The 13,873-nt window shown below is 37.6% G+C and overlaps 1 protein-coding gene across 5 annotated transcripts in view; it reads left to right on the top strand.

The window, feature by feature from the left end:
• Positions 1–13,655, top strand: part of rtkna (rhotekin a) — a 67,736-nt gene extending 54,081 nt beyond the window's left edge. For 4 of the 5 annotated variants that reach the window (XM_077599999.1, XM_077599998.1, XM_077600000.1 and 1 more), the window contains exons 6-11: positions 150–244; positions 2,057–2,163; positions 2,568–2,699; positions 3,864–4,029; positions 4,969–5,073; positions 11,758–13,655. In XM_077599999.1, coding sequence (XP_077456125.1) covers positions 150–244; positions 2,057–2,163; positions 2,568–2,699; positions 3,864–4,029; positions 4,969–5,073; positions 11,758–12,350 — 1,198 coding nt within the window. In that variant the 3' untranslated portion in view covers positions 12,351–13,655. Of the gene's footprint in view, positions 1–149; positions 245–2,056; positions 2,164–2,567; positions 2,700–3,863; positions 4,030–4,968; positions 5,074–5,372; positions 5,470–11,757 lie in introns of all 5 variants that reach the window. The other variant, XM_077600002.1, reaches the window with a different exon arrangement.
• Positions 13,656–13,873: the final 218 nt, after the last annotated feature.

Here is a 13,873-nt window from a genome sequence, read left to right as displayed (position 1 = left end):
TAATATAAACAAAAAAGCTTGGCTAACTCTTTCAGGGTCGTTGTCGCCGATAGACGTCCGATCCATTTGAAATCGGAGGGCTGACAGTGATTGAACAATCGCAACCAATGATTAAGGACTGAAATACATATTTTTCAATCTATCCACAGGGGACCCAAGTACCACCTGCTGGCCCATACCACCCTGTCGCTCTCACACGCGCAGGATAATTTCCGCACGCACGACCTCACCATCTCAGGCAACGGTGAGCGTCAGCCTTCATCCGTCTGTCTTCCTCCTTTTCTTTGCCAAATTAGCCATCTGTCGTTTTCACCGCTTTTTGTGTCGCTGCCTTCTTGCATACGTCATCATTTTCCAACGTCACCTCTCCTGCCTTTCTCCTCCTTCTTTGTCCTCCCATACTCTGTGACTGACAGTCAAGGTCACAGGAATAAAGATAGGCAAGGCAGTGTAAAACAGAAAACGTAATAAGGGCTTGTGATGTTTTATTCTTGAGCCACTGTGTAAAACCTTTCCTTGGCGATCTCTGCCACAGACCCTGCAGCTGCTATTCTCCATGTCTCCTTGTGTGTTTTGTCGTAACAGGCGACATTGTATAATAACCCTTTGTAGGTTAATTTTATAAGAACTTTTTTAGACATCATTAAGTAATTATAAAATAATAGTCTATCTTATTAATTATTTTTTGTGTTCATGTTTTTGTCATTTTTAATTGCTCACAAGGATCATGGGGGGTGCTGCAGCAACCCGCCTACCATGCATGTTTTGGAAATGTGGGAGGAAAACAGAGGATCAAATCAAATCAAAAGCCTTTATTGTCATCATACAGAGCTGCGTATAACGAAATTGGTGGTGCTACTCCACAAAGTGCGTTTTCCCAGTAAAAACATAAATAAGTAATATAAAAATATAAAAAGTCACTTCCTGGCAAGGTAAATCCTAAAATATTGCTAAATCTAAGACAGGGGTGTCTGACTCGGGTTGGTTCACAGGCTGCTTTAACGTCAACTTGATTTCACGTGGGCCGGACCATTTTAAATATAATATTTAGATTTTTTTTTATAAATGGATTAAAAGAACTGGATTAAAAGCCCTGAATATTCAGTTTTTTGTAGATCTAAAAAAATGTTTATTTTAGCTTTTTTATATGTATTTTTAGATTTTACAAAATGATTTTTGAACTAAAAACACAGAAAAAAATGATTAAAAATTACAATTATTAATTTAAAAGGGGGAAAATCAGAAAATTTAATATACATGTATACGCTTCATTTTAATTTGATCCTAAAACAGAAAGTCGGCACTCATCATTTACTTTCCCGGGCCACACAAAATGATGCGGCGGGCCAGATTTGGCCCCCGGGCCGCCACTTTAACACATGTGATCTAAGATATTTCACATTGTTATTGCACACCCCGAAGTTATTACACAGAAGGGATTGTGTGTCGTGCTAATGCAAGTAAGTACCGGGAGAAAACCCACGCAGGCCCGGGGGAACATAACCTCCACACAGGTAGACTGACATGGGCACTTAATAATACATTTGACAAAATATTTTGAATAAGATTTTATTTATTATTAACAAATTGGTAAGAAAATTGTTAATAAAAGAAAATTGTTAATAAAAGTAAATTCACGAGAATATTTAAGAATAAAATTGTGATACAATGCATAGGGATGTTTTCCTAAACTCCCACTTGTCACTTCCTGAGCATTGTGAGCCATTTACGCCCCAAGTCTTGTTTCTTTTCATTCACTTTTAAATTTGGCACCTCTCCACGTCACTTCCTATCAATCTTGCGGGATTCCTGGGTCACCTCCGGTTTATTTTAAAGGTCACTTCCTGTTGATTTAGGGCCGACTTCTGCTCGATTTAATTATTTTCTGAGAGACTTTTTCTTCATTTTGGGTCGCTTTTTGTTGATGTTGGGCATTTCTTTGAAAACTATGGTTGTAGTCCCCAATAGCACTCCAAAGTTAATTTTGTCTAATATTTTAATTGATATTATTTCAGTGAGTAATAACAGTTTGCATTTCTGCCCTGTCTGTGTGCAGAAGAGTGTTCATACTGGCTGCCTCTCTATGGAAGTGTATGTTGCCGCCTTGCAGCCCAGCCTCAGTGTATGACGCAGCAAATGATGAGTGGACCTTTAAAGGTGTCGGTGAGTTCAGAACAGCGCGAGCACCTTTGTGCCTGCTCCAAGCCTTATTAATCTGAGATTACGTTTTATACTTTTTAAAGCCAAAAAAACTCAAAAGTGGTGATGTTTTTTAAATGGCCGAAAAATGAGGAGAAAAAAAGACTTCATTAAGACCCCACACAAATGGAGGAGAACCATTTCTACTTTTAACTTATTAGCTGCCGTTGTTTGGGAGCGAATGAACGCACGGAGATAGCACGTCTACTAGTAATTCTCTTATTCAAATTAACAACAGAAGAATGTAAAGAAACACATGATTGGACGTCTGTTATTCTTGTCAATTTGACTGAACGACTTATCAACTTGAGTCTATCTTGATTTCAGTCATGACAAATGAAGTTCCTCTATTTTCATTGTTAAAACAGCTGGGAGCCGGACTTCACAATTGGACTAAAGTGTATGCGGTCCTGAAAGGAATCAGCCTCTTCTGCTATCAACGACAAGAAGATGTGAACGTGGGTGGCGTCGACCCGGCTTTCACCATCGCTATCAACAAGGTCAGAAATGTGTTCACACATAAGCTTGCAAATTTGTGCATAGTCTTCTGAGCTTCTAGAAGGCCTCAAAAAAGAAAATTGAAGTGCCCTTAGGCACATTCAACTTCATTTATGGTGTAAAAATAAAACAAACAGTTGATAATGATGAATTGAGCACAAAAAGTGATTTATACTACCTCAGGAATAAATTAGCCACCTACTAAAACAATAGTACAATGGAAAATTAGGGCCGTAGAAAGAGGAAAAAGTGATTACTAGAATAAAATCTTCATAATACAATATTGAAGTTGTAGTATTTCAAAAGTAAAGTTTTATCTTGAAATATGACGACATGAAAGTTGCAATATTATGAAGAACATGGTTATATTAAGATATTAAAGTGATATTTTGTAATAAAATGAGATTAGCTGCAGTTCTCCTAGTTTAAAAAAATCAGTTGGATCTCAATAATATGTTTTGTACCTCACAATTTATATTTTCATTTTAACGGAGGCGGTCAAAGTTACATAAAATATATAGCAGCAAATTTAGCTACATTAGCCATACTGAATCCATACTTTCACTTTTAATCCTTTAATCATGCCATATCTTCCTCATAATTTTACAACTTTAATCTCATATTATTTTTCCTTTTTTTTGTTTGACCCTAAATCCACCCTTGAACAACACAACACCTTATATAAACTTTTTACAAGAGACCAGTGTTAAAACATATTGTGGTTGATTCTTGCCCTAAATAAGTCAGCTGAAAGGATGTAGTTCTCTTTCTAAAGCTTCATACTTTTTAAAGAAACAATTTGTTCATAACACAGTCTCATTTAATCTTGGGGACCTGCCTAATGAAGCATTTCGACCCGCTCATCAATAGTTATTGTAATTCTGATATGATAATAATATTCTCATCGCGTGTGATGCCGATGCCCGCAGGCCTTTTCATTTGTATCTGGCCCTTTTAATGGAGCTCAACTACAGCAAAGTCACACTTTTTTCAACTGCCTGGCTCTTTTAAAAAGAGCACTAGAGGGCAAGTGAATGGAGCAACACTGCCATCTAGCAGATGTTGAATACACACATTCCAGAGTAGGAAAGCAGTTGCTGGGATGAAGAATAATGAATCATTTAGTGGAAGCTCATTGTAGGGTTTTTTCCCCCCATTTCCCTCAGGAGACTAGGATACGCGTGTCGGAAAAGGATGCGCAGGGCAAAGCTCAGAACGTTTGCATCAGTAACCAGTACGGCGGCGAAGACGTCACGCACACACTGACTACTGACAATCAGGAGGAGACGCACAGGTGGATGGAGGCTTTTTGGCAGCACTTTTATGACATGAGTAAGTCAAATTCATCTTTCAGTAGTCATTGTTCTTATTAACTCAGTCGCTGCCATTGTTCAACAGATGCCATCAATGGCTGCCAATTACTTAAGAATGTTAAATGCTATAATTGTACCATTAGGTTTTTAATTCATGTCACACTGATTAAACCAGTCCTTTGACACTTTGACCTCAACGTTTCATAGAGTGATGTGGTTTTATGCTTGAATTTGTATGATTTTTTTCAATTGTACCACCATGATTGATGAAGTTTTCAGACTCTGAATTGATCATTCAGATTCATACATCCCTTCTCATACTGTACTATAGTGACATTTAGTTGTTAAACATTTAAAATACATTTTCTAAGTAACATGAATATCTATCATTTCAATATGGCCCCCCGCTGCTATATAGGTAAGTGCATTTGTGTTTTCATTATATTTTTTTTCACAAGCTTCAGGTGGCCTTCTAATTAGGTGCAGAATTTATAGTCATTTAAAAGTTCAGATTGTGATATTTTCTGGAATAAATAGCAAAATTTGAACAACCATTTGGATTACCGTAATGATTGCATAATAAGAGGCTACTTTTCCCCCCTCATTGTCAACCCAGCGTCTCATAGTGCAGGCCAATGTATTCATGGATCCTTACATCTTAATTAGCTTGTTATCAATGTCCCATAATTCAATGTAGTCAGCTGTTTTTTATAGTCCAGAGCAATTTAAGTATGAACAAATCTTTCTACATTTTTTTGGTGCGTTTATAGTCCAAAAATGACAGCTTACTTCACGTAAAAGACACACCAAACCAAACATTTCCTAACACACCCTAATAACTGTGACGCAGGCTTGCTAACCATCATCAAGTTGAGTCCAATGTAATTCTTTTCAAGTGCACCAGACATGTTTGTTCGCTGATTGCTTCCTGCCTGTTGTCTCCATTTCTGCCACACAGGCCAGTGGAAGCAGTGCTGTGACGACTTGATGAAAATTGAACAGCCGTCACCACGAAAACCGGCCCCCGTCACGCCTAAGCAGGGCTCCCTTTACCACGAAATGGGTAGGACATTTGCATACCATTTTCTGCATGAGGGGGAGTAATGTGCGTTTGCGATATCTCTAATTTCACAATCTGCTTGCTTGTTCTGCACTTTAAGACCGTGACTCACTCTGTCCTATTTTCTCTACTCCTCCTCCTTCCTTCATGACCCCTTTACCTTTTAATTTGACCATTTCACCACCTTTTATCTACCCGTTCATCTACCTCAATTAATCTTTGACACCTCGCCGTGTCCTATCTTGTCTTGCCGTCTCTTTTTTTTCCCCTCCCTCTGGGCTGTTCCTAAATACCGCTGGCAGCCCCGCTTGCCGCACCCTCGTGTGAGGGTCTTCTGCTACAAGACAATGCTGTCTCCGCCGAGATTCGGGCTCTCCTCTCATCCTATTACAACGACAGGTGACGTAGCAGGAGGAGAAGCCTGTGTGATGATTTCCAATGTTTTAGGTTATTTAGCCTTGAGACAATCCGTCATGAAGATTGACAGTTTTAGCAGCCATTGAGAGTGCTGGGCGTCCAATCTGGTTTGACTGGATGGGTTGTTCTCAGTCAAAATGTCCATAGGCGTCCAATCAATTTTGACGCGTAGCACCCCCAATGGTAGCCAATGACTTCATAGTTTGAACGGTAAATATGTCAAATGCGAATGCTCAATGTGACATTTTCAATTGTAAAGTATTATGGCATGTTTGTGTCTTCAAAGAGTGAGGAAGATGCACGTTGAATTTAAAAACCAAAATTAGGAAATTTAGAAAATTCGAGAGTACAGCCAGTGTTGCAAATGAGTTCAAAATTAAGATATAGAACAACAAATGAACAAATTCATATAATTAAATAACCCCTTCTAAAGAGCATTTAATTAGGAATGCAATGATATATTGGCCAAAACTGAATATAAATATTAATCATTAATAACTGAGGCTTAAAACACAAATCTTTTATTATTCTAAGTACTTTTCTTAAATTAAAAACATGCTTGTTTAAACCAATTTATATATTTTTTTAAATGTTTCTAGTGCTTAGAATTACAAAGCTATTTGCTAATACAGACGCTCCCCTACTTACGAACATTCAACTTACGAACAACGGTACATACGAACATGTCTGCAAATTGCGTTTAAGTCCAAAAATGTTCGCAAGTCCAATTTTGTATTTCACGCCTTTTTCGGAGTAGTACTTCTTTCCGCCGCTAATACCGACGCCTGGCGCTGTGAGAGCTCAGCTCACCCAGCATCTACCTTCTTCTTCGTTGCAATGCGGAAGTGCGTGAATGTATCTCCAGTGTGCAAAGAACCTTTTTCATTTGTATCATTAAATATCTCATGCATCCAATATTGAATATGGTTGGTAAAAAGCTAAAGGCTTCTATTGAGGGAGTTGCAAGGAAGAGGCAAGCCATTTCTTCTGAAACGAGTGGCAATAATAACGAAGCTTGATGCGCATGAGAGTGGTAAGCGTTTCACGGGCATTGAATCGTTCGACCGTCAGTACCATTTATAAACAGAAAGATCGAGCAGCAGGACCCAAATATTGAACGTTGCACAAAGTTTGCAAATCAATTGAATGATGCCATACAGTGCTACCGCATCATTTATGATGAAAAAAAGAAGAAAACTGTGCAATCGTCATCAGGTCGCTTCTTTTGGCCAGTTTCTAATACATAAATCTCTCTCTCTCTCTCTACAGTACTGTACATATTCTCTCCATTTTATTAATTTTTTTTTTTCAGTACAAACCAATGCGTGTTACTTATACAAGCCTTAAACATACAAATGCACTGATATAAACCTTCAATATACTTATATCGGCCTCAAACATAAATTATAATACAAAATATAGCACTGAATCAACTTACAAACAAATTCAACTTATGAACCAGCTCGGAACCAATTGCGTTCGTAAGTAGGGGAGCGTCTGTATATGTTTTGACGAAAGTTTGGCGACACTCTTTTTCCTTGTCGACGATAATGTCAAATATTTATTCATCTTATTAGACGTGCTTCATAACTGAGCAAAGAATACCCCGAGATTTGGTACAAACGTAAAGCTGGCATGCAAAATGACTTGAATGGCTGGACATCGTAAGGCTTTTTCTTTTAAAAAAAGTGGTCTATGTAAAGTAAAGCTTTTATTTGTTTAAAAAATAAATACTATGTATATATAGTCAGGCTTTTTTCTTTAAAAATGACCATGTATATTAAGGGTTTTTATTAAAAAATGACCATGTATAGTAAGGCTTTTTTATTTTAAAAAAAACGACCATGTACAGTAAAGCGTTTTTCTTAAAAGACGACATAGGGCTTTTTTTCTAAAAAAATGACATAGTATTGTAAGGCTTTTTTCTTTAAAAAAACGACATAGTATTTTAAGGCTTTTTTTCGTAAAAAACGACATAGTATAGTAAGGCTTTTTTCTTAAAAAACAACATAGTATAGGCTTTTTTCTTTAAAGACGACATAGTATAGTAAGGCTTATTTTCTTTAAAAACGACACAGTATAGTAAGGCTTTTTTGTCTTTTAAAACGACATAGTATAGTAAGGCTTTTTATTTACAAAAAAGACCATGTATAGTAAGGCTTTTTTCTTAAAAAATGACCATGTATAGTAAGGCTTTTTTGTTTAAAAAAGACCATGTATAGTAAGGCTTTTTTTCTTAAAAAACGACATAGTATAGTAAGGCTTTTTTTCCTAAAAAAAACGACATAGTATAGTATGGCTTTTTTCCCCTAAAAAACGACATAGTATAGCATGACTTTTTTTCTTGAAAAACGACATAGTATAGTATGGCTTTTTTTCTTGAAAAACGACATAGTAGAGGAAGGCTTTTTCCCTAAAAAACGACATAGTATAGTATGGCTTTCCCCCCTAAAAAACGACATAGTATAGTAAGGCTTTTTTCCTTTAAAAAACGACATAGTATAGTAAGGCTTTTTTTCCTAAAAAACGACATAGTATAGCATGACTTTTTTTCTTGAAAAACGACATAGTATAGTATGGCTTTTTTTCTTGAAAAACGACATAGTAGAGGAAGGCTTTTTCCCTAAAAAACGACATAGTATAGTATGGCTTTCCCCCCTAAAAAACGACATAGTATAGTAAGGCTTTTTTCCTTTAAAAAACGACATAGTATAGTAAGGCTTTTTTTCCTAAAAAACGACATAGTATAGCATGGCTTTTTTTCTTGAAAAACGACATAGTAGAGGCAGCCTTTTTTTTCTTAAAAAACGATATTGTATAGTAAGGCTTCTTTTCTTAAAAAACGACATAGTATAGTAAGGCTTTTTTTCTTTAAAAAATGACAGCAAGTAAGGCTAAGAGAGTCGGAGAATAAATCTGACTTCTGATTCTTCACCTTCTAGTTGTTGCTGTGGTCCACTGGCAAAATCATTGGGTCAGAACATGAGGTGGGAATCAGGAGTGAGTTCAATTCCACTCGTTGCAATTCTCAAATTGTTTATTGAGGTAATGAAAAGGATAAATACAACTTCCAACTTTACAGTGGTGCAGTGGCAAAGACAATGGGTCAGAACTTCAGGTGGACTCAAGTTCAAATCAGAAGTGAGTTTGATTCCACTCTTTGCAATTCTCAAATTGTTTATTGAGGTAATTAAAAGGATAAATATAACTTCCAATCACATCATTTCAGAAGACACTGTGGTCCAGTGGCAAGAACAATGGGTTGAAATTGAAGTTGGACACAAGTTCAAATCTGGAGTGAGTTCAAGTCCACTCTTTGCAAATCTCAAATTGTTTATTGAGGTGATGAAAATGATAAATATAACTTCCAATCATCTCATTTCAGAAGTCACTGTGGTCCAGTGGCAAAGACAATGGGTCAGACAGACCTCAAGTTAGTGGATTTGACTGCCATGTGGGAGATGGGGTTCGAATCCTGCTCTCGTTTGACTAATCACTATACTAGTAGTTCAGTAAATGGGTAATCCTTTTTTCATTCAAATAAAGACTTAGTCATTTTTTTCAGCAAAACAGTATTTCCGGTCAGCCTTCGGCTGACCGGAAGACAGTTGGGAGGGGGGGTTCGACAGTCGGCCTGCGGCCGACTGCCGACACCATACAGTCGTTGACTGGCGACACCGGGACGTGAACCCTCGACACCCACGTCGCAGGCAGGTGACTTACCCACTACACCACGAGGCGGCCCGCCTATACATGATTGGAAGTTATATTTATCCTTTTCATTACCTAAATAAACAATTTGAGAATTGCAAAGAGTGGAATTGAACTCATTCCTGATTTGAACTTAATCCACCTGAAGGTCTGACCCATTGTCTTTGCCACTGGACCACAGTGACTTCTGAAATGATGTGATTGGAAGTTATATCTATCCTTTTCATTACCTCAATAAACAATTTGAGAATTGCAAAGAGTGGAATTGAACTCATTCCTGATTTGAACTTGAGTCCACCTGAAGTTCTGACCCATTGTCTTTGCCACTGGACCACAGTGACTTCTGAAATGATGTGATTGGAAGTTATATCTATCCTTTTCATTACCTCAATAAACAATTTGAGAATTGCAAAGAGTGGAATTGAACTCATTCCTGATTTGAACTTGAGTCCACCTGAAGTTCTGACCCATTGTCTTTGCCACTGGACCACAGTGACTTCTGAAATGATGTGATTGGAAGTTATATCTATCCTTTTCATTACCTCAATAAACAATTTGAGAATTGCAAAGAGTGGAATTGAACTCATTCCTGATTTGAACTTGAGTCCACCTGAAGTTCTGACCCATTATCTTTGCCACTGGACCACAGTGACTTCTGAAATGATGTGATTGGAAGTTATATCTATCCTTTTCATTACCTCAATAAACAATTTGAGAATTGCAAAGAGTGGAATTGAACTCATTCCCGATTTGAACTTGAGTCCACCAGAAGTTCTGACCGTTTGTCTTTGCAACTGGACCACAGTGACTTCTGAAATGAAGTGATTGGAAGTTATATTTATCCTTTTCATTACCTCAATAAACAATTTGTGAATTGCAAAGAGTGGAATTGAACTCACTCCTGATTCCCACCTCAAGTTCTGAACCAATATTTTTGCCACTGGACCACAGCAATAACTAGGAGAAGAATCAGAAGTCAGATTTATTCTCCGACTTTCTTAGCCTTACTATACTATGTCGATTTTTTAAAGAAAAAAGCCTTACTATATACAGACGCTCCACTACTTACGAACATTCAACTTACGAACAACGGTACATACGAACATGTCTGCAAATTGCGTTTAAGTCCAAAAATGTTCGCAAGTCCAATTTTGTATTTCGCGCCTTTTTCGGAGTAGTACTTCTTTCCGCCGCTAATACCGACGCCTGGCGCTGTGAGAGCTCAGCTCACCCAGCATCTACCTTCTTCTTCGTTGCAGTGCGGAAGTGCGTGAATGTATCTCCAGTGTGCAAAGAACCTTTTTCATTTGTATCATTAAATATCTCATGCATCCAATATTGAATATGCTTGGTAAAAAGCTAAAGGCTTCTATTGAGGGAGTTGCAAGGAAGAGGCAAGCCATTTCATTTGAAACGAGTGGCAATAATAACGAAGCTTGATGCGCGTGAGAGTGGTGAGCGTTTCACGGGCATTGAATCGTTCGACCGTCAGTACCATTTATAAACAGAAAGATCGAGCAGCAGGACCCAAATATTGAACGTTGCACAAAGTTTGCAAATCAATTGAATGATGCCATACAGTGCTACCGCATCATTTATGATGAAAAAAAGAAGAAAACTGTGCAATCGTCATTAGGTCGCTTCTTTTGGCCAGTTTCTAATACATAAATCTCTCTCTCTCTCTACAGTACTGTACATATTCTCTCCATTTTATTAAATGTTTTTTTTTCAGTACAAACCAATGCGTGTTACTTATACAAGCCTTAAACATACAAATGCACTTATATAAACCTTCAATATACTTATATCGGCCTTAAACATAAATTATAATACAAAATATAGCACTGAATCAACTTACAAACAAATTCAACTTATGAACAATCGCTCGGAACCAATTGCGTTCGTAAGTAGGGGAGCGTCTGTATGTGCTTTGCACTGCATTTCAACAGTGAATAAAAAAAATAAGGTTAAACTTAAAAAAATAATTTAAAAATCTAATAAAATTTGGAAAAACCTACATGAAAAATATTCATAATTAGGTTTAAAACAACCAAACATGAGCAAAAAAATTAAAATGTATTTCTTTAAAGATTTTTTTTTAAATCCTCAATATTTTTGTGTTTTTATTTTTTAATATCTAAATATAATAGTTTTTATTAGTTTTGTTTCATTTATTCTAATGTTTTATCGTTATGTTTTTTTTCTTTTAGAATTTTCACATTTTATTTTCTATTTTTGCTATTTTTTATTTAATAAATTTTAATATACTTATTTATTTGCTTTACGTATAAGTACGTGCTTATTCAAATAGCCTTTAGGATTTCTTATTTTATTCAAACGTGTTTTCATTTCCTCTTTCTTATGAAATGAATTTCCTATCTGAAGATGGATAGTAAAAAGTGTGACTTGTGTCCATAACTACTGTTTGATGGTCCCTGTTCAGTCTTTTTTTCTACCGTGCTATGTTAATAGTATGCCCAGTCTATGGTAAATGTTGTAGACCATGAACATTTTTGCAAGGTGTTGATAAATGATGCAATTCTGGCTTTTCTCCTTCAGTTATTGAGTCCTCAGAGGAGTTGGGGTGCAGCGTTTCGGACCTGTTGGCCCGGAGGATGCGAGAGTTGGAGCTGCGCAGCCAGCTGGGCGTCTCTCCAAACTGGATGTCCCTCTTCGAGGAGGACGCCATCCCCCCCGGCCTGCGGACCCACCTGGACGCACGTCGCCTCTCTCCGCGGGGCCTCCCGTCCTCGGACGCCAGCCTTGCGTCGGATAGCGACCGCAGCGCCAGCCCCTGCTCCCCTCGCCACGGCTTCTCGCTGTCCCCGCCCCCATCCCGCATGAGGCCGCGCACGCTGTCGCTGGACGCCAAGCTCAGCACGCTGCGGGGGAGGGGCTACGGAGGAACGGGCGCCTTCCTCCGCCCCTGCCGGCCTCCCTCCTCGTCACCGCTGTCCCAGCGGAGCACGCAGACCACGCTGTCCTCCTCTAGCTCCTCCTCCAGCAGCAGCTCCAGCAACAGCGAGGGCGGCGGACACAGTCCCGAGTCGTCCGAGTGCGCCGCTTTTTCGCGACCCTCGCCGGCCAGACGCAGTCTCAGGAACCTCAGGGCCAGACTGGACCCCCGAAACTGGCTCCAAAGTCAGGTGTGACCTTAATCCCAGGGGGTGCTCTTACCAGACGTCAAACAAACTATGGAATTTAGGGTCAAACCGCCCCAAAGCACCTGCCCACCTTTCCTTCATTCAAACTCGATGCTACTTGGGACTCTTTCCCATCCCGCTTCACTCACGTTGTGTCATATGTTCATGAATTTGTTGTTGGGACTAAATCTTATGTTTTTATAACGCGTAACTCATTGTATGCCAGCAATACAAGCTAGCATGTGATGGAATGCGGAAAAAGCAGTGGCATATTTTTCGTCGCATACAGTAAAATCTTTGACAGTTGGTGCCTTGTGAGACTAGTGAATTTAGTGACAACATTTTTTTTTAATTGAAACTACCAAAAAACGAGAGATATATCAGTGTATGTTGGCTGTGAACTCAACTTTAACTCATTAGCTAGCATTACCAGTACAAATATTACTGTTATGACAGAGTATAGGGATAAACAAAGCGAAGAAAAATAAGATTACGAGAATGAAGTTAATATTATGAGATGAGAGTTATAATATTACGAGAATAAAGTCATATATTGTAATTCATCAATAAAAATTTCCAGTATTACAAGAATAAAGAAAAACATCGTAACCTAAGGAGAATAAAGTCGTAATATGACAAGAAAAAGGTTGTAGCATTGCAAGATTGAATTCTTTATATTATTTATCTTTATATAATTTGTATAGAACGATGTACAGCTGATTTCAATAGTCATTGCAACATAATCTGCATTTTTGTCAAAATATTACTATTTTAATCTAATTATATTATTAAACATGACTATTGTCTCATAATATTGCGACTTTTGCATAATTATACAAAGTTTGACTTTATTCAGGTAATATTAAAACTCATAATATTCTGACTTTATTCCCATAGTGCTATTTTTTTTTATTTTTCTTTGGCTGTTATATGCTGTTTTATACTGCACTTTTTCCAGTTAATGAGATCAGCAGAAAATGGCTGCCCTCCCCAAAAAGTATGTATTCAAATTCCATAATCATTTTCGATGCAACAAATTACTTAAAACTTCCATCTCAACGCACCTTTACTGTATTTACATGCTCAAACTGGTGTTAAAGATTTTTTTTCCTTCAAATCTCACTCTACCAGTAACAAAAACTCTAACACTGAAGAATAAACAGTTTACTACAGCAAAATTCATGAATCAGGATTCTCTGGTTTCTGTAATAAGGTCGTCTATATAATATATATGAAAAATTTGTTAAAATTGTTTTGCGGTATCTTTTCTTGCGCTAATGTGTTGACCTTATGTTGAATAAAAAGTGAAAAATACTGAGGCAAAGTTTTTTTTAGACACCTCTGCTCAAAATGTGTCTCCCAATGCTGTGATATGGAACTATTTAATAATATTCACACAAAAGTATCCTGTTATCACCCCAGTATGAACGGTTGTACTATTTATGTTTTTTTCCAATCTTATATCATTTGACTGACACTTCAACTACTAAAAATGTGATCATTTTATTATACACGTACTTACTTTGGGTTCA

This window comes from Stigmatopora argus, chromosome 5 (genome assembly GCF_051989625.1).
Source record: "Stigmatopora argus isolate UIUO_Sarg chromosome 5, RoL_Sarg_1.0, whole genome shotgun sequence".
NCBI classification, from domain to species: domain Eukaryota; kingdom Metazoa; phylum Chordata; class Actinopteri; order Syngnathiformes; family Syngnathidae; genus Stigmatopora; species Stigmatopora argus.
The sequence above is the reverse complement of the archived record's forward strand: the minus strand, read 5'-3'. Positions and strand labels throughout refer to the sequence as shown.